Genomic DNA, 19,077 nt, shown 5'->3' with positions numbered 1-19,077 from the left:
AATTCTACCAACAAAGAAGACTCACTCTCCCAGCAACCATTGGCTTTGCGTGAGAAGACTGACACCAAAGAGGAACCTTTCTTGAAGAAACTGTTGATCTTGCAGGACAAAACCACCACTGAAAAGAAGCCCCTTTTTAAGAAGCCATTGGACCTCAAGAAGGAGCCTTCTGCTGAGGTGGCAACAATCATAGAGAGGCAATTATCTTTAAAGAAGAAGCCCGCTGCTCAGGGGGAAGTGTTTCTCTTAAAGAATTGGTTGGTCTTGCAAGAGAACACCGCTAATGATAAGAAGTCCCTTCCTAGGCAGCCAAAGGCCTTCCAGGAGATAACCAGCATTGAGAAAGGGGCCCTCTTCAAGGAGCCTTTGGTCTTGCAGGACAATCCCAGCATTGAGGAGGCAGTCCTTAAAGAGCCCATGGACTTGAAGGAGAAGCCTACTTTTGAGAAGGAAGTCCTACTGAAAGAGTCCACTATTGATACAGAGGCTCACTTCAAGGGACCCCTGACCTTGCAGGAGAAGCCTAGGATTGAGAAGGAAGCCCTCCTCAAGGATCTCACTATTGACACAGAGGCTTACTTCAAAGAGCACTTGGCCTTGCAGGAGGAGCCCAGCATTGAGAAGGGAGCCCTTTTCAAGGAGCCTTTGGCCTTGCAGGAGAAGCCTACCATCAATGAGGCATTCTTTTCCAAGAAAATATTAGTTTTGAATGAGAAACCCACCACTGGGGAGAAGTTTTCCTTCAAGGAGCCTTTGCCCTTGCAAGGAAATCCTACCATCAAGGAGGACATGTTTCTCAAAGCACTCTTGACCTTCCAAGTTGAGACAAACCCACATCTGTCCAGCACTGCCATTGAATCCAGAACAGGCAAGTCCAGCACTGCCACCATGTTCAGTGTGGGCAAGTCCAGTACTCCCAGCAAGTTCAGTTGGTGTGAATCCAGTTCCAAAAAATATTTCTCACCTCAGGGCAAGAGAACACAGAAAGAGGTATTCTCTGTTTTTCCTTACCTTAAATTAGGTGAAGTATTCTTTATTGTTCTGGAGGTGGATGCTAGCAAAGAGATTTTTTTTTTCTTTCCTAAGCAATTGAACTTTATATAAAGTTATGGGAGGTCTCTCTACCTAGCAAAAAAGAGGGTAGATATTTCTTGGGTTTGCTTGTGGTTCTATCTAATGGTAGATAATGTGGAATCATCTTTTCTTGCCTCTTGCAATCTGGGGTTACCCACTATATAGGATAAATTTACCAGGATTTTTGGCATTTTTCTCTTAAATCAAGTTGGTTTTGGAGAAGCTTTTTACTTCCTGGTTGGCATAGTGCTTACTCCAGGAATATCCACAGGATCTGGATAAATACATGGGCTTTGTAGTATTGGTTAGAGAATTTTATTCAGGAAACTGCCTTAATAAAATCTTCATGACAGTGGGCTTCAGTCAAAGGTGGGTGATGTTCAAAGGAGTACCTCCCAAGGAGGTAGTCTTTAAGTTGTAAATTAGAAGACTGAAGGGATGAGATTTAGCAGCCAGGATAAATACCCCTGTGGTAGGCAAAACAACTTGGGCAAAGGAAGGGAGGAGACTACCAAGAAGATGAATTGAGCCAAGTGAAAGCATAGGGACATAAGAAGGGCCTAAGAAGTCAGGGAGGAGCCCTGGTGGCGCAGAGGTCGAAGCACTTGGCTGCTAACGGAAAGGTTGGTGGTTTGAACCCACCAGCTGCTCTGCAGGAGAAAGATGTGGCAGCCTGCTTCCGTAAAGATTTACAGCCTTGGGAACCCTATGGGGCCATTCTACTTTGTCCTATAGGGTCTCTATGAGTCAGAATTGACTCCGATGGCAGTAGATAAAAAGACAGATGACATAATCTGAAGTAGTAAAGTAAGAATGTCTTTCTTGAAGAGTCTTGAGCTTGCTGTAAAAAAGGGTGCTTGGTTCTTAGGGCAGAGCAGGCATGTACAAGGAGGACTAGGTATTCCTTGGCCACTGGACAGTATGAGGATTGCAGGGGCAAGGGATGCTGTATTATGACCCAGGATATATGAGGCTGGAGGAACCTTAGCAGAAGAAGACAATAGGGAGAAAGATGTCATCACTGATGTGCATGTCCTAAGCCTTCCTTGGAATCTTTCTCCTCCTAATATGTCTTCTTGGTAATTTCCAAGCAGATGACCTCACTAGAGGATATTGACGAGGACCACAGTGATCCATTTTTCAACTCAACATATGCCAAGGATATATTCAGTTACATGAAAGAGAGAGAGGTATGTAGGTGACTTGGAGGGCCAATGATGCTTTCTAGTTCTCATTTCTTCATCACTTCATCTCCTTCACCATGCGAATTGAAAGAGAAGATAATAACGATGATGAAAATAACAAAAATAGCAACAGCTTATGTCTGTCTACTGGTAACTTACTATGAGTTGGACATTGTGCTAAGAGATTTATAGACATTATTTTGTTTAGTCCCAGTAGTTTCATGATGGGAGGTATTCCTATTATCCCCCTTTTACAGGTAGCGGAATCCGCCCAAAGCCATGCAACTAGTATGTGGCAGAGCAGAAATTTGGACTAAAGTCTGATTACTTTGAAGACTATAATACTATACCTCTGAGTACTGAGGAGGAAATATTTCTGAGTAGCTGCTGTCAGAGACCTTTTTCCTTCTCTGTGCAGGTTTCTGGCATCATATATAAAATCACACCTTTTGTTTCAACTCTCCAGCCTGATGAAGTTTTCTTTCTCTTTTGAATCTGCCAGTCCGCTTTACTACTAGTATTTATCAGTTCCAAATTTTCTTGTCTCTCTTAAAGGAACAGGTAGGACCAAGCCTAACTGTCAATCAGAATTTTAGCAAGCCATGTATGTAAGAAGAGAAAGTGAATATCTAGTCTTTAGGTAGAGAGCAATTACCTGTCTGACTCCAGAGCCCATGCTTTTTCTAGTAAGCCTTGGAGGAAGTAAGAGGCAACTTTGCTATTCTAAAAATGTGGGCATTGGCTCAGCAGTAAAAGTTTCACTTGGAATCTTGTTAGAAATGCAGAAACTTAGCACCACCCCAGACCTTCTATATCAAAATCTGCATTTTTACAAGATCCCCAAGTGGTGCATATGCATGTTAAAGTTTGCGTAGCAGTTCTGTACAAAGCATAATACTGTACTTTAGACTGCATTGCAAAGAGGGGAAAGAATGTTTTTGGCATTCATCTATACCCATAGGTGTGTTCCTGCTCATATTCCCTTTGGACTTCTCAGTATTCACGCTGGCACTTGAATGCCATGTGTATCCATTTCCCAAAATAACTGGAACATGTCTGAAAAAAATACTTTGATATTGCTCCTATCTGGTACCACCTGGGAATAATGAATTAGCATCATGAAGGAGAAGTTAATTATGTTAAGGTACAGTTTTCAAACTCCTAGAAGAGTTTATTCGTTAACATTCCTTTCTCATTGCTGCCAGGAAAAATTCATACTTAAAAAATACATGAACAGACAAACTGACATCAACAGTGATATGAGGGCCATTCTTGTGGACTGGTTGGTGGAGGTACAGGTAAGACTGACAACTGCTGCCTTAAGGAATTGGAATTCTTTTTATCAGTTTTTCATTCAGCACCTCCAGTTGCTAAACATGGTAAACATTTGCTGGGTATAACAGAGCTGAATAAGCTATGATTTCTGCCTTCAGGGTTTGTAATCTAGGGGGCAAGATTTTTATAAGTTTAATTTTTATATTTTTAAATAGACAGTAAACGACAATTTTTAGTGTACCTATCTATGATCTTTTTTTCTTTTTTAATTTTTATTGTGCTTTAAGTGAAAGTTTACAAAGCAAGGCGGACTCTCATACAAAAATTTATAAACACTTTGCTATTTTTTTTGCTATATACTCCTAATTGCTCTCCCACTAATGAAACAGCACACTCCTTCCCTCCTCTCTCTCTTTTCCTGTCCATTCAGCCAGCTTCTGACCCCCTCTACCCTCTCGTCTCCCCTTCAAACAGGAGATGCCAACCTAGCTTCATGTGTCTACTTGATCCAAGAAGCTCATTCTTCTCCAGTATCATTTTCTATCCCATAGTCCAGTCCAATCCCTGTCTGAAGAGTTGGCTTTGGGAATGGTTCCTGTCTTGGGCTAAGAAGGACTGGGGACCATGACCTCCGGGGTCCTTCTAGTCTCAGTCAGACGATTAATTCTGGTCTTTTTATGAGAAATTGGGGTCTGCATCCCAGTGCTCTCCTTCTCCCTCAGGGGTTCTCTCTTGTGTTCCCTGTCAGGGCAGTCTTCGATTGCAGCTGGACACCATCTAGTTCTTCTGCTCTCAGGCTAATGTAGTCTCTGTTTTATGTGGCCCTTTCTGCCTCTTGGGCTCAAAAACCTTGTGTTTTTGGTATTCATCCTTGTTTGCTACAGGTGGGTTGAGACCAATTGATGCATCTTACATGGCCACTTTCTAGCGTTTAAGACCTCAGACGCCACTCTCCAAAGTGGGATGCAGAATGTTTTCTTAATAGATTTTATTATGCCGTATGACTTAGATGTCCCCTGAAACCATGGTCCTCAAGCTCCTGCCCCTGCTACGCTGGCCTTCAAAGGGTTCAGTTTATTCAGGAAACTTTTTTGCTTTTGGTTTAGTCCAGTTGTGCTGACCTCACCTGTATTGTGTGTTGTCTTTCCCATCACCTAAAATAGTTCTTATCTACTCTACAATTAGTGAAAACCCCCTCCCTCCTTCCCTCCCTTGCCCCCTCATAACCATCAAAGAATATTTGCTTCTCTGTTTAAACTATTTCTCGACCTCTTATAATAGTGGTCTTATACAATATTTTTCCTTTTGCAATTGACTAATTTTGCTCAGCATAATGCCTTCCAGATTCCTCCATGTTATGAAATGTTTCACAGATTCATCACTGTTCTTTATTGATGCTTAGTATTCCGTTGCCTGAATATATCATAATTTATCCATTCATCTGTTGATGGGCACCTTGATTGCTTCCATCTTTTTGCTATTGTAAACAGTGCTGCAGTGAACATGGGTGTGCATATATCTGTTCGTGTAAAGGCTCTTATTTCTCTAGGATATATTCCAAGGAGTGGGATTGCTGGATTGCGTGGTAATTATATTTCTAGCTTTTTAAGGAAGCACCAAATCGATTTCCAAAGTGGTTGTACCATTTGACATTCCCACCAGCAGTGTATAAGTGTTCCAGTCTCTCCACTGCCTCTCCAACATTTATTCTTTTGTGTTTTTTGGATTAATGGCAGCCTTGTTGGCGTGAGATGGAATCTCATTGTAGTTTTGATTTGCATTTCTGTAATGGCTAATGATTGTGAGCATTTACTCATGTATCTGTTAGCTACCTGAATGTCTTCTTTAGTGAAGTGTCTGTTCATATCTTTTGCCCATTTTTTAATTGGGTTATTTGTCTTTTTGTAGTTGACTTTTTACAGTATCATGTAGATTTCAGAGATCAGGCACTGATCGGAAGTGTCATAGCTAAAAGCTTTTTCCCAGTCTGTAGGTGACCTTTTTACTCTCTTGGTGAAGTCTTTGGATGAACATAGGTTTTTGATTTTTAGGAACTCCCAGTTATCTAGTTTTTCTTCTGTATTGTTAGTAATTTCGACTCATAGCGACCCTATAGGACAGAGTAGAACTGTGTATGTTTTGTATACTCTTTATGCCATGTATTAGGGCTCCTAATGTTGTCCCTATTTTTTCTTCCATGATCTTTATAATTTTAGATTTTATATTTAGGTCTTTGATCCATTTTGAGTTCGTTTTTGTACGTGGTGTGAGGTATGGGCCTTCTTTCATTTTTTTGTAGATGGGTATCCAGTTATACCAGCAGAATTTGTTAAAAAGACTCTCATTTCCCCATTTAACTGCTTTGGGACATTAGTCAAATGTCAGCTGTTCACATGTGGATGGATTTATATCTGGATTCACAGTTCTGTTCCATTTGTCTATGTATCTGTTGTTGTACCAGTACCAGCCTGTTCTGACTACTGTGTCGGTATTACCCAGTGCCCAGTGGTATTATAGGTTTTAAAATCAGGTAGAGTGAGCCCTCCCACTTTGTTCTTCTTTTTCAGTAATGCTTTACTTTTCCAGGGCCTCTTCCATATGAGGTTGGTGATTTGTTTCTCCATCTCATGAAAAAATGTCATTGGAATTTGGATCGAAATTGCATTAAATCTCTAGCTCGCTTTTGATAGAATAGACATTTTTATAATGTTAAGTCTTCCTATCCATGAGCAAAGTATGTTTTTCCAATTATGTAGGTCTCTCTAGGTTTCTGGCAGTAGTGTCTTATAGTTTTCTGTGTATATGTGTTTTACGTCTCTGGTAAGATTTATTCCTAAATATTTTATCTTCTTGGGGGCTACTGTAAATGGTATTGATTTGGTGGTTTCCTCTTCGATGTTCTTTTTGTTGGTGTAGAGGAATCCAACTGATTTTTGTGTGTTTATCTGGTATTCCGATACTCTGCTGAACTCTTCTATTAGTTTCAGTAGTTTTCTGGAGGATTCCTTAGGGTTTTCTGTGCATAAGATCATGTCATCTGCAAACAGAGATACTTTGACTTCTTCCTTGCCAATCTGGATGCCTTTTATTTCTTTATCTAGCGTAATAGCTCTGGCTAGGACCTCCAGCACAATGTTGAATAGGAGTGGTGATAAAGGGCATCCTTGTCTGGTTCCTGACCTCAAGGGGCATGCTTTCAGGCTCTCGCCATTTAGGATGATGTTGGCTATTGGCTTTGTATAAATGCCCTTTATTATGTTGAGGAATTTTCCTTCTATTCCTCTTTTGCTGAGAATTTTTATCATGAATGGGTGTTAACTTTGTCAAATGCCTTTTCTGCATTGATTGATAAAATCATGTGATTCTTGTCTCTTGTTTTATTTATGTGATGGATTACATTAATTGTTTTTCTAATGTTGAACCATCCCTGCATACTTAGTATGAATCCCACTTGGTCATGGTGAATTATTTTTTTTGATATGTTGTTGAATTCTATCGGTTAGAATTTTCTTGAGGATTTTTGCATCTGTGTTCATGAGGGATATAGGTCTGTAATTTTCTTTCTTTTTTTTTTTTTTTTTGATGTCTTTACCTGGTTTTGGTATCAGGGATATGCTGGCTTCATAGAATGAGTTTGGGAGTATTCTGTGGTTTCTATGCTCTGAGGTACCTTTAGTAGTAGTGGTGTTAAGCGTTCTCTGAACATTTGGTAGAACTCTGCAGTGAAGCTGTCTGGGCCAGGCCTTTTTTTTGTTGGGAGTTTTTTGGTTACCTTTTCACTCTCTTCTTTTGTTATGGGTCTATTTAGTTGTTCTATGTCTGTGTTAGTTGAGGTTGGTAGTGTGTGGAATTCATCCATTTCTTCTAGGTTTTAAAATTTGTTAGAGTTCAGTTTTTCATAGGAATCTTTTAATTTCAGTTGGGTCTGTTGTAATATCGCCCATCTTATTTCTTATTTGGGTTATTTGCTTCCTCTCCTGTTCTTTTGTTGGTTTGGCCAATGGTTTATCAGTTTTGTTGATTTTTTTTTTAAAAGAACCAGCTTTTGGTCTTGTTAATTTTTTCAATTGTTTTTCTGTTTTCTATTTCATTTAGTTCAGTTCCAATTTTTATTATTTGTTTTCTCCTGGTGCCTGAGGCTTTCTTTTGTTGCTTTCTTTCTATTTGTTCAAGTTATAGCGATAATTCTTTGATTTTGCTGTTTGTTCTTTCTGTGTGCATTTATTGATATAAATTGAACTCTGAGCACTGCTTTTGCTGTGTCCCAAAAGTTCTAATAGGAAGTGTTTTCATTCTTATTGGATTCTATGAATTTTTTAATTCCATCCTTAATGTCTTCTATAATCCAGTCCTTTTTGAGCAGGGTATATTTTCAGTTTCCAAGTGTTTGATTTCTTTTCCCTGCTTTTTCTGTTATTGATTTCTACTCTTATGGCCTCATGGTCAGAGAAGATGCTTTGTAATATTTCAGTGTTTTGGATTCTGCTAAGGCTTGCTTTATGACCTAATATGTGATTTATTCTGGAGAATGTTCCATGTACACTAGGAAAGAAAGTATACTGGGCTGCTGTTGGGTGGAGTGTTCTGTATATGTCTATGAGGTCAGGTTGGTTGATTGTGGCCTTTAGATCTTCCGTGTCTTTATTGAGCTTCTTTCTTGATGTCCTCTCCTCACTGAAAATGGTGTGTTGAATTCTCCTACTATTATTGTGGAGCAGTCTATGTCACTTTTCAGTGTTGATAGAGTTTGTTGTATGTATCTTGCAGCCCTGTCATTGAGTGCATATACATTGCATATGGTTATATCTTTCTGGTATATTGTCCCTTTAATCATTATATAGTTTCCTTCCTTATCCTTTATGATGGATTTAACTTTAAAGTCTGTTTTGTAGGAAATTAAATTGCCACTCCTGCCCTTTTTTGATTGGTGTTTGCTTGATATATATTTTTTCCATCCTTTGAGTTTCATTTTGTTTGTGTGTCTAACTCTATGGTGTCTGTTGTGTGCAGAATATAGATGGATCGTGTTTTTTTTATCCATTCTGCCACTCTCTGTGTCTTTGTTGGTGTGTTATTCCATTTGCTTTCAGCGTAATTATAGATAGGTGTGAAATTAATGCTATCATTTTGATGTCATTTTTTGTGTGTTGTTGACAGTTTCTTTTTCCACTTAATTTTATGTTCTGAGTAGATTATTGTCCTTTCCTCATATTTGTTGTTGTTGATTTTGTTTCTGCTGAGTCTCTATTTTTTTCTTGTATTTTATTTTGATGTGTAGCATAGTTTGTCTCCTTTGTGGTTACCTTATTATTTACCCCTATTTTTCTAAATTTAAACCTCACTTTTATTTCTTTGTAGCACCTTGTCTTCCTCTCCGTATGGAAGATCTATGACTACATCTCTTAGTCTCTATTGCTTTAATGTTGTCTTCTTTTACATAATAACATTGCTGTTTCCCTGTTTTGAGCGTTTTTTATCTTGATTTATTTTTGTGATTTCCCTGTCTGGGTTGACTTCTGATTGCTCTGCCCATTGTTCTAGTTCTGGGTAGATACCTGATATTATTGATTTTCTAACTAGAGAATGCCCTTTAATATTTCTTGTAGTTTTGGTTTGGTTTTTACAAATTTCATTAACTTCTGTTTAACTGGAAATGTCCTAATTTCACCTTCATATTTGAGCGACAGTTTTGCTGGATATATGATTCTTGGCTAGCATTTTTTTTCCTTCAATTTTTTTTTATAAGTCTTCCCTTTGCATTCTTGCCAGCGTGGTTTCTGCCAAGTAGTCCAAGCTTATTCTTATTGACTGTCCTTTGTAGGTGACTTTTCCTTTATCCCTAGCTGCTTTTAAAATTCTCTCTTTATCTTTGGTTTTGGCCAGTTTGATTATAATATGTCTTGGTGACTTTCTTTTAAAATCTACCTTATGTGAAGTTCTATGGGCATCTTGGATAGATGTCTTCTCATCTTTCACGTTATCAGGGAAGTTTTCTGCCAACAAATCTTCAACAATTCTCTCTATATTTTATGTCGTCCCTCCCTGTTCTGGTACTCCAGTCATTCGTAGGTTATTTCTCTTGATAGAGTCCCATGTGATTCTTAGGTTTGTTCATTTTTTTAAAATTCTTTTATCTGCTTTGTCTCCAAATATATTGGTGCCAGGTACTTTATCTTCAAGTTAAGAAATTCTGCCTTCCACTTGCTCAATTCTGCTCCTCTGACTTTCTATTGAGTTGTCTACTTTTGTAATTTTGTTGTAAATCTTCTGAATTTCCGGTAATTGTCTGTCTATGGATTTTTCCAGCTTATTGAATTTTTCATTATGTTCCTGAATAATGTTTTTAATTTCTTCAACTGCTTTATCTGTGTGTTCCTTGGCTTGTTCTGCATATTGCCTCATTTCCTTCCTGATGTCTTGTTCTGTATATTAATCTTTTGTATTCTGCATCAATATTTCCAGGAATTCACTTTCATCTAGAAGATCCCTTGATTCTTTGTTTTGAGAGCTTGTTGAGGTAATCATGTTCTTTTTCTTTATGTGACGATATTGACTGTTGTCTCTGAGCCATCTATAAGTTATTGCATTTGTTTATTCTATGTTTGCTTAGTGTGTCGTAGCTTCTTGCTTTGTTTTGTTTTGATATGCCCAAATGGGTTGCTTGAGTGAACTAGCTTGAATTATTTTCACCTTTGGAGTTCTGGCATCCTGTCCCCAGATGGCTAGAGCTGTTATCAGGTATATCAGTCTAGGAGTCCATTCAGTTTTCTTGTGTGAATGAATTCAGCTCAGGTGTCCAGTTCGCTGCTTATCAAGTGTGTGGTACAGGCTCTGTCTGACAGTCTTAGAGGGTCAGGGGTGATTGGCGTAGGTACCAGTATCTGGTTGCAGCAGGGTGTTACACTCTGAACAAGGTAGGGGGCTGAGAATCCTCCCACAAGTGTCTCTGAGGAAGGCGTGTCCCTGTTCCCTAGATTGTACAGGTTGGTGGGTTCTGCAATGGACCTTGGGTGCCCAGTGTTTTTGGTTGTAAGGACTGGGAGGTACCAGTTATCTTTGGGTCCCTGTCGAGGGTGGCTGGGTGACCTGAGTGGAGCCACCAGTCCTTAGGCCCCTGATGTGGGTAGGTGAGGACCCTGTGTAATAGGCAAAGCAATGTCAAACATTAAACACCCACCTCTCCACCGCACAGCTGAAACAGTTGTAGTCTGCTAACAAGAGCGTATTCTCCTGAAATAGGCCCATACAGGTCCATGCAGAGGGGAAAAGTACTCAAATTCCACAGACCGTTTATGCCTAGACCAGAGCTGCTTCTGTCCTGAGCTCCTCTGGTTAGTGGAGCTGGCAAATTATCTTTTCTCCAAATTGCAAATTTATTCCTTCTCCAAGGCTTGGAGGATGGCTCTAGGCATTCAACAGGGCCTATCTCAGGCCCAGCGAAAGCAGCCATTGAAGCTGGCTTGGGAGCGGGGTACGGTAAAATATACACAAGTACTTAGCTTTTGCTAACAGCGATGTTCTTCTCTGGTTCCGGATATGTGAGTAGGCTGTATAGCTGGCTGCTTATCCCTGAGGAAACTGCAGCCGAACGCTAGCCCCAACCCGCCACAGGCACTCCCGGGATGGTGCCCAAGGGCCCCCAGCAATTCAGGTCCGGTAACTCCTCTCCAATTCTGAACTGTCTCTTCCTCCCGCTGCCCCTCAGTTCATTTTCTAACCTTGCCTTTGATGTTCAAGGCTGCTAGCTTGTCATAAATATACTTGTTTCACTTTTTTTTTCAGGTGTTCTTTGTAAGAGTACTCACCAAAAGCATCTCTCTATTCTGCCATCTTGACCCCACCTGACGTCTTTGCTTTTTAACACATTCTAAAATCCTTTTTCTTTACATTGAAATTAAAAATTAAATTAGGTGTGGGTTTTTTTCCCTTAAGTTTATTATCCTTATGAGTTCTTTCACTCTAAATTTTCAATTCTTTCTTTGGCTGAGAAATTTTCATCTATTATTACATAGTTATTATTTCTCTTCTGCCTTTTCTCTTTTCTCCTTCTTATGATCTCTCTCTTGCTCTGTGTGTGTGTATGTGTGTGTGTAGAATCTATTATCCACGTCTCTCAGGTTTTCAATCATTATCTTCAACTCTCTTGTACCTCTCAATTTTGGGAGAATTTCTCGAAGTGACTTTGAAAGTAATGATTTGGCTTTTGGCAGTATATAATATGCTGTTCACTGCCTCAATTACATTTTAAAATTAAGTAATTTTTAAATTTATTTTTTGTTGTTGAAAATATACAGAATAAAACACACCAATTCAACAGTTTCTACATGTACAACTTAGTGACATTGATTACATTCTTTGACTCTTACCCTCCTTTTCTCAGTTGTTCATCCCCCACTGACATGAACTCACTGCCCCCTAAGATTCCTGTCTAATCTTTCAAATTGCTGGTGTAAATATGATCCAATATAAATAGTTCTGAAAAGAGCATATGCTCAAGGCAGTTGTTTTTTATGAGTTAAACTAAACTATTGCTTGGTTTTAATATGACTTCAGGGGATATTTTTGGTTTAAGGTTTATAGATTATCTGAAGGCAGTAGCTTCAAGGATTTATCCACCCTCCATGGCTCCAGAAAGTCTAGAGTCCATGAGAATTTGAGATTTTTTGTTCTGCATTTTCCCCTTTTGATCAGGATTTTTCTATGGAATCTTTGATCAAAATGTTCAGTAATGGTAGCCAGGCACTATCCAGTTCTTCTGGTCTCATAGCAAAGGAGGCAGTTGTTCATGGAGGCAATTAGCCACACATCCCATATCCTCCTGCTATTCCTGACTCTCCTTCTTCCTCTGTTGCTCCAGGTGAATAGAGACCAACTGTTGTGCCTTGAATGGATGCTTGCAAGCTGTTAAAACCTCAGTAACTATGCAATGATCTAGGAGGTAGAACAGAAGCACTAAACATGTTGTTAGGCCAATTAACTGGGATGATCCATGAAACCATGACCCTAAACCTCCAAACCAAGGAACCAAATCCCATGAGGTGTTCAGTTGTACATAAGCAGTCTCAGCAGCTACTCTTTCTTTCTTTGTCACTGTTGTAAATATATTTGTCACACAACTTTTGCCAGTTCAGCTTTTTACAGGTGTGCAACTTATTAACAGGCATTATAGTAATCGGCTGTGCAACGCTACTCTTATTGCAATTTTTCCATCATCCTCATTCCCCCTTTACCCCCTCCCTCCCACCCCTGGTAACCAATAATAGACTTTGGTCTCTGTGCATTTGTCTTTTCTTGTATTTTTAAATAAGGGAGGTGATACAGTATTTGTCCTTTTGTGACTGGCTTATTTTGTACAGCATAATGTCTTCAAGGTCCATCCATACTGTAGCGTGTATCAAGACTTCATTTCTCCTACTGGCTAATTAGTATTCCTTTGTATGTATGCATCACATTGTGTTTCTCCATTCATTTGTTCATGGGCATTTAGGTTGTTTCCAACTTTTGACTATCGTGAATAGTGCTGCAGTGAACTTTGGTGTACAAGTCTCTTTTTGAGTCTCTGCTTTCAAGTCTTTTGTGTATATACATAGGAGTGGAATGCTAGGTCCTATAGTAGTTCTGTTCTTAGTTTTTCAAGGAACTACCACACTGTTTGGCAAATGGCTATACCATTTTGCATTCCCACCAGTGATGCATAAAGATTCCAGTTTCCCCACATCCATGCCAATGTTAATTTTCCTTTTTTAAATTTTTTATTGTGCTTTAAGTGAAAGTTTACAAATCAAGTCAGTCTCTCACACAAAAACTTATATATACCTTGCTACATACTCCCAGTTGCTCTCCCCCTAATGAGACAGCCCACTCCCTCTCTCCACTGTGTCTTTTCTTGTCCGTTTAGTGAGCTTCTAACCCCCTCTACCCACTCATCCCCCTCCAGACAGGAGATGCCAACATAGTCTCAAGTGTCCACCTGATCCAAGAACTGCAGTCCTCACCAGCATCCCTATCCATCCCATTGTCCATTCCAATCCCTGTTTGAAGAGTTGGCTTTGGGAGTGGTCCCTGTCCTGAGCCAACAGAAAGCCTGGGGGCCATGACCACCAGGGTCCTTCTAGTCTCAGTCAGACCATTAAGTCTGATCATTTTACGAGAATTTGGGGTCTGCAGCCCACTGCTTTCCTGCTCCCTCAGGGGTTCTCCATGGCGTTCCCTGTCAGGGCAGTCATCCGTTGTAGTTGGGCACCATCTAGTTCTTCTGGTCACAGGTTTATGTAGTCTCCAGTTTTTCTGGCCCTTTCTGTCTCTTGGGCTCGTAATTACCTTCTGTCCTTGGTGTTCTTCATTCTCCTTTGGTTCACGTGGGTGGAGACCAATTGATGCGTCTTAGATGGCTGCTTTTTAGCATTTAAGACCCCAGACTCCACTCTCCAAAGTGGGATACAGAATCTTTTCTTAATAGATTTTATTATGCCAGTTGACTTAGATGTCTCCTGAAACCACGGTTCCCAAACACCCGCCTCTGCTACACTGGCCTTCGAAGTGTTCCGTTTATTCAGGAAACTTCCTTGCTTTTGGTTTAGTCCAGTTGTGCTGACCTCGCCTGTATTGTGTGTTGTCTCTCCCTTCACCTAAAGTAGTTCTTATCTACTATCTAATTAGTGAATACCCCGTCCCTCTCTCCATTCCCCCTCTCATAACCATCAAAGAATATTTTCTTTTCTGTTTAAACTATTCCTCAAGTTCTTATAATAGTGGTCTTATACAATATTTGTCCTTTTGCAACTGACTAGTTTCACTCAGCAAAATACCTTCCAGATTCCTCCATGTTATGAAATGTTTCAGATTCATCACTGTTCTTTATGGATCCGTAGTATTCCATTGTGTGAATATACCATAGTTTATTTATCCATTCATCTGATAATGGGCCCCTTGATTGCTTCCATCGTTTTGCTATTGTAAACAGTGCTTCAGTGAACATGGGTGTGCATATATCTGTTCGTGTAAAGGCTCTTATTTCTCTAGGATATATTCCAAGGAGTGGGATTGTTGGATCCTATGGTAGTTCTATTTTAAGCTTTTTAAAGAAGTGCCAAATCAATTTCCAAAGTGGTTGTACCATTTTACATTCCCACCAGCAATGTATAAGTGTTCCAGTCTCTCCGCAACCCCTCCAACATTTATCCTTTTGTGTTTTTTGGATTAATGCCAGCCTTGTTGGAGTGAGACGGAATCTCATTGTAGTTATGATTTACATTTCTCTAATGGCTAATAATCGTGAGCATTTCCTCATGTATCTGTTAGCTACCTGAATGTCTTCTTTAGTGAAGTGTCTATTCATATCTTTTGCCCATTTTTTAATTGGGTTATTTGTCTTTTTGCAGTTGAGTTTTTGCAGTATCATGTAGATTTTAGAGATCAGGCGCTGATCAGAAATGTCATAGCTAAAAACTTTTTCCCAGTCTGGGTTTTTGTAGGTGATCCTTTTTCTCTTTTGGTTCACTCTTTGGATGAGCATAGTTGTTTGATTTTTAAGAGCTCCGAGTTATCTAGTTCTTCTTCTACATTGTTAGTAATATTTTGTATACTGTTTATGCCATGTATTAGGGCTCCTAACATTGTCCCTATATTTTCTTCCATGATCTTTATCGTTTCAGATTTTATATTTAGGTCTTTGATCCATTTTGAGCTCATTTTTGTTCATGGTATGAGGTATGGGTCTTGTTTCAGTTATTTGCAGATGAATATATATATATATTTTATCCAGTTATGCCAGCAGAATTTGTTAAAAAGACTGTCTTTTCCCCATTTAACTGCTTTGGGGCCTTTGTAAAATATCAACTGCTCATATGTGGATGGATTTATGTCTGGATTCTCAATTCCGTTCCGTTGATCTATGTATCTGTTGTTGTCCCAGTACCAGGCAGTTTTGACTACTGTGGCTGTATAACAGGTTCTAAAATCAGGTAGAGTGAGGCCTCCCACTTTGTTCTTCTTTTTCAGTAATGCTTTACTTTTCCGGGGCCTCTTTCCCTTCCATATGAAGTTGGTGATTTGTTTCTCCATCTCATTAAAAAAATGCCGTTGGGATTTGGATCGCAATTTAATTAAATCTATAGATCGCTTTTGGCAGAATAGACATTTTTATAATGTTAGGTCTTCGTATCCATGAGCAAGGTATGTTTTTCCAGATATGTAGGTCTCTTGGTTTTTTGCGGAAGTGTATTGTAGTTTTCCTTGTATAAGTCTTTTACATCTCTGGTAAGATTTATTCCTGTGTATTTTATCTTGGGGGCTATTGTAAATGGTATTGATTTGGTGGTTTCCTCTTTGATGTTCTTTTTGTTGGTGTAGAGGAATCCAGCTGATTTTTGTGTGTTTATCTGGTATTCCGATACTCTGCTGAACTCTTCTATTAGTTTCAGTAGTTTTCTGGAGGATTCCTTAGGGTTTTCTGTGTATAAGATCATGTCATCTGCAAATAGAGATACTTTTACTTCTTCCATGCCAATCTGGATGCCCTTTATTTCTTTATCTAGCCTAATTCCTCTGGCAAGGACCTGCAGCACAGTGTTGAATAAGAGTGGTGATAAAGGGCATCCTTGTCTGGTTCCTGATCTCAAGGGGAATGGTTTCAGGCTCTCTCCATTTAGGATGATGTTGGCTATTGGCTTTGTATAAATGCCCTTTACTATGTTTAGGAATTTTCCTTCTATTCCTCTTTTGCTGAGAATTTTTATCATGAATGGGTGTTAACTTTGTCAAATGCCTTTTCTGCATTGATTGATAAAATCACGTGGTTTTTGTCTTTTGTTTTATTTATATGGTGAATTACATTGTTTTTCTAATGTTGAACCATCCCTGCATACCTGGTATGAATCTCACTTGGTCATGGTGAATTATTTTTTTGATATGTTGTTGAATTGTATTGGCTAGAATTTTGTTGAGGATTCTGTGTTCTTGAGGGATATAGGTCTGTAATTTCCTTTTTTTGTGGTGTCTTTACCTGGTTTTGGTATCAGGGATATGCTGGCTTCATAGAATGAGTTTGGTAGTATTCCGTCCTTCTCTACACTCTGAAATACCTTTAGTAGTAGTGGTGTTAGGCGTTCTTTGAAAGTTTGGTAGAACTCTGCATTGAAGCCCTCCAGACCAGGGCTTTTTTTTTGTTGGGAGTTTTTTGATTACCTTTTCAATCTCTTCTTTTGCTATGGGTGTATTTAGTTGTTCTACCTCTGTTTGTGTTAGTTTAGGTAGGTAGTGTGTTTCTAGGAATTCATCCATTTCTTCTAGGCTTTCGAATTTGTTAGTGTACAGTTTTTCCTAGTAATCTGATTCTTTAATTTCAGTTGGGTCTGTTGTAATATCGCCCATCTCATTTCTTATTTGGGTTATTTGCTTCCTCTCCTGTTTTTCTTTTGTCAGTTTGGCCAATGGTTTATCAGTTTTGTTGACTTTTTGAAAGAACCAACTTTTGGTCTTGTTAATTCTTTCAATTGTTTTTCTGTTTTCTCTTTCATTTAGTCCTGTTCTAAATTTTTATAGTTTGTTTTCTTCTAGTGCCTAAGGGTTTGTTTTGTTGCTCTCTTTCTGTTTGTTAAAGCTGTAGGGATAATTCTTTGATTTTGTCCCTTCTTTTTGTATGTGTATATTTATTGGTATAGAATGACCTCAGCGCACTGCTTTTGCTGTTTCCTAAATGTTCTGATAGGAAATGTTTTCATTCTCATTGGTTTCTGTGAATTTCTTTGTTCCACCCTTAATGTCTTCTATAATCCAGTCTTTTTTGAGCAGGGTGTTGTTCAGTTTCCAAGCGTTTCATTTCTTTTCCCTGCTTTTTCTGTTATTGATTTCCACTTTTATGGCCCATGGTCAGAGAAGATGCTTTGTAGTATTTCCATGTTTTGTATTCTGCTAAGACTTGCTTGGAAACCCTGGTGACGTAGTGGTTAACTGCTATGGCTGCCAACCAAAGGGTCGGCAGTTCAAATCCACCAGGTGCTCCTTGGAAACTCTATTGGGCAGTTCTAGTCTGTCCTATAGGGTTGCTATGAGTCGGAATCGACTCAACGGCACTGGGTTTGGTGTTTGGTTTAAGGCTTGCTTTCTGACCTAATATGTGGTCTATTCTAGAGAATGTTCCATGTGCACTAGAAAAGAAAGTATATTTGTCTGCTGCTGGGTAGAGTGTTCTGTGTATGTCTATGAGGTCAGGCTGGTTGATTGTGGCATTTAGATCTTCCATGACTTTCTGGTTGTCCTATCCTTCACGAAAAGTGGTGTGCTGTGGAGCTGTCTATCTCAGTTTTTATTGCTGATAGTTTGTTTTATGTATCTTGCAGCCCTGTCATTGGGTACATAAATATTTAATATGGTTATGTCTTCTTGGTATAAAAAAATATTGTCTTTTTAATCATTATATAGTGTCCTTCCTTATCCTTTATGATGGATTTCACTTTAAAGTCTGTTTTGTCAAAAATTAATACTGCTACTCTTACTGTTTTTTGATTGTTGTTTGCTTGGTATATATTTTTTTCCATCCTTTCAGTTTTAGTTTGTTTGTGTCTGTAAGTCTAAGGTGTGTCTCTTGTAGGCAGCATATAGACAGATTGTGTTTTTTAATCCATTCTGCCACTCTCTGTCTCTTTTTTGGTGCATTTAGTCCATTTATATTCAGCGTAATTATGGATAGGTATGAATTTTGTGCTATCATTTTGATGTCTTTTTTGTGTGTTGTTGACAGTTTCTTTTTCCCACTTAATTTTATGTGCTGAGCAGATTATCTTTATTTATTGTCCTTTTGTCATATTCGTTGTTGATGATTTTGTTTCTGCTCAGTTTCTAATGTTTTCTTGTGTTTTATTTTGATGTGTCGGATGGTTTGTCTCCTTTTGTGGTTACCTTATTATTTAGCCCTCTTTTTCTAAATTTAAACCTAACTTTTATTTCTTTGTATCGCCTTGTCTTTCTCTTTGTATGGAAGATATATGACTCTGTTTTTCAGTCCCTCTTTATTGTTTTAAAGTAGTGTTCTTTTACCTGATAACATTGCCGTTTCCCTGTTTTGAGCATTTTTTTAATCTTGATTTATTTTTGTGATTTCCCTTCCTGGGTTGACTTGTGATTGCTCTGCCCAGTGTTCTAATCTTGGGTTGATAGCTGATATTATTGATTTTCTAATCAAAGAACTCCCTTTATTATTTCTTGTAGTTTTGGTTTGGCTTTTATGAATTCCCTAAACTTCGTTTATCTGGAAATGTCCTAATTTCACCTTCGTATTTGAGTGACAGTTTTGCTGGATATATGATTCTTGGCTGGCAATTTTTTCCTTCATTTTTTATATAAGTCATCCCATTGCCTTCTTGCCTGCATGGTTTCTGCCAAGTAGTCCGAGCTTATTCTTATTGGGTCTCCTTTGTCGGTGACTTTTTGTTTATCCCTAGCTGCACTTAAAATTCTTTCTTTAGAACAGAAAAACAGTTGAAAGAATTTACAAAGGCAAAAGCTGGTTCTTTGAAAAAATTAACAAAATTAATAAAGCACTGGC

General features: G+C 38.8%; 1 protein-coding gene across 1 annotated transcript in view; it reads left to right on the top strand.

Moving 5' to 3' along the window:
* The window catches only part of CCNB3 (cyclin B3), a 104,522-nt gene that overhangs the window by 35,140 nt on the left and 50,305 nt on the right, over positions 1-19,077 (top strand). Inside the window, exons 5-7 of the mRNA XM_049871857.1 lie at positions 109-990; positions 2,169-2,264; positions 3,464-3,556. Of these exons, the coding sequence (XP_049727814.1) occupies positions 109-990; positions 2,169-2,264; positions 3,464-3,556 (1,071 nt within the window). The remainder of the gene's footprint in view (positions 1-108; positions 991-2,168; positions 2,265-3,463; positions 3,557-19,077) is intronic.

The sequence above is a fragment of the Elephas maximus genome, chromosome X (assembly GCF_024166365.1).
Source record: "Elephas maximus indicus isolate mEleMax1 chromosome X, mEleMax1 primary haplotype, whole genome shotgun sequence".
Lineage (NCBI taxonomy): Eukaryota > Metazoa > Chordata > Mammalia > Proboscidea > Elephantidae > Elephas > Elephas maximus.
Note: the sequence above shows the minus strand (reverse complement) of the source record. Positions and strands in the feature narration are given on the sequence as shown.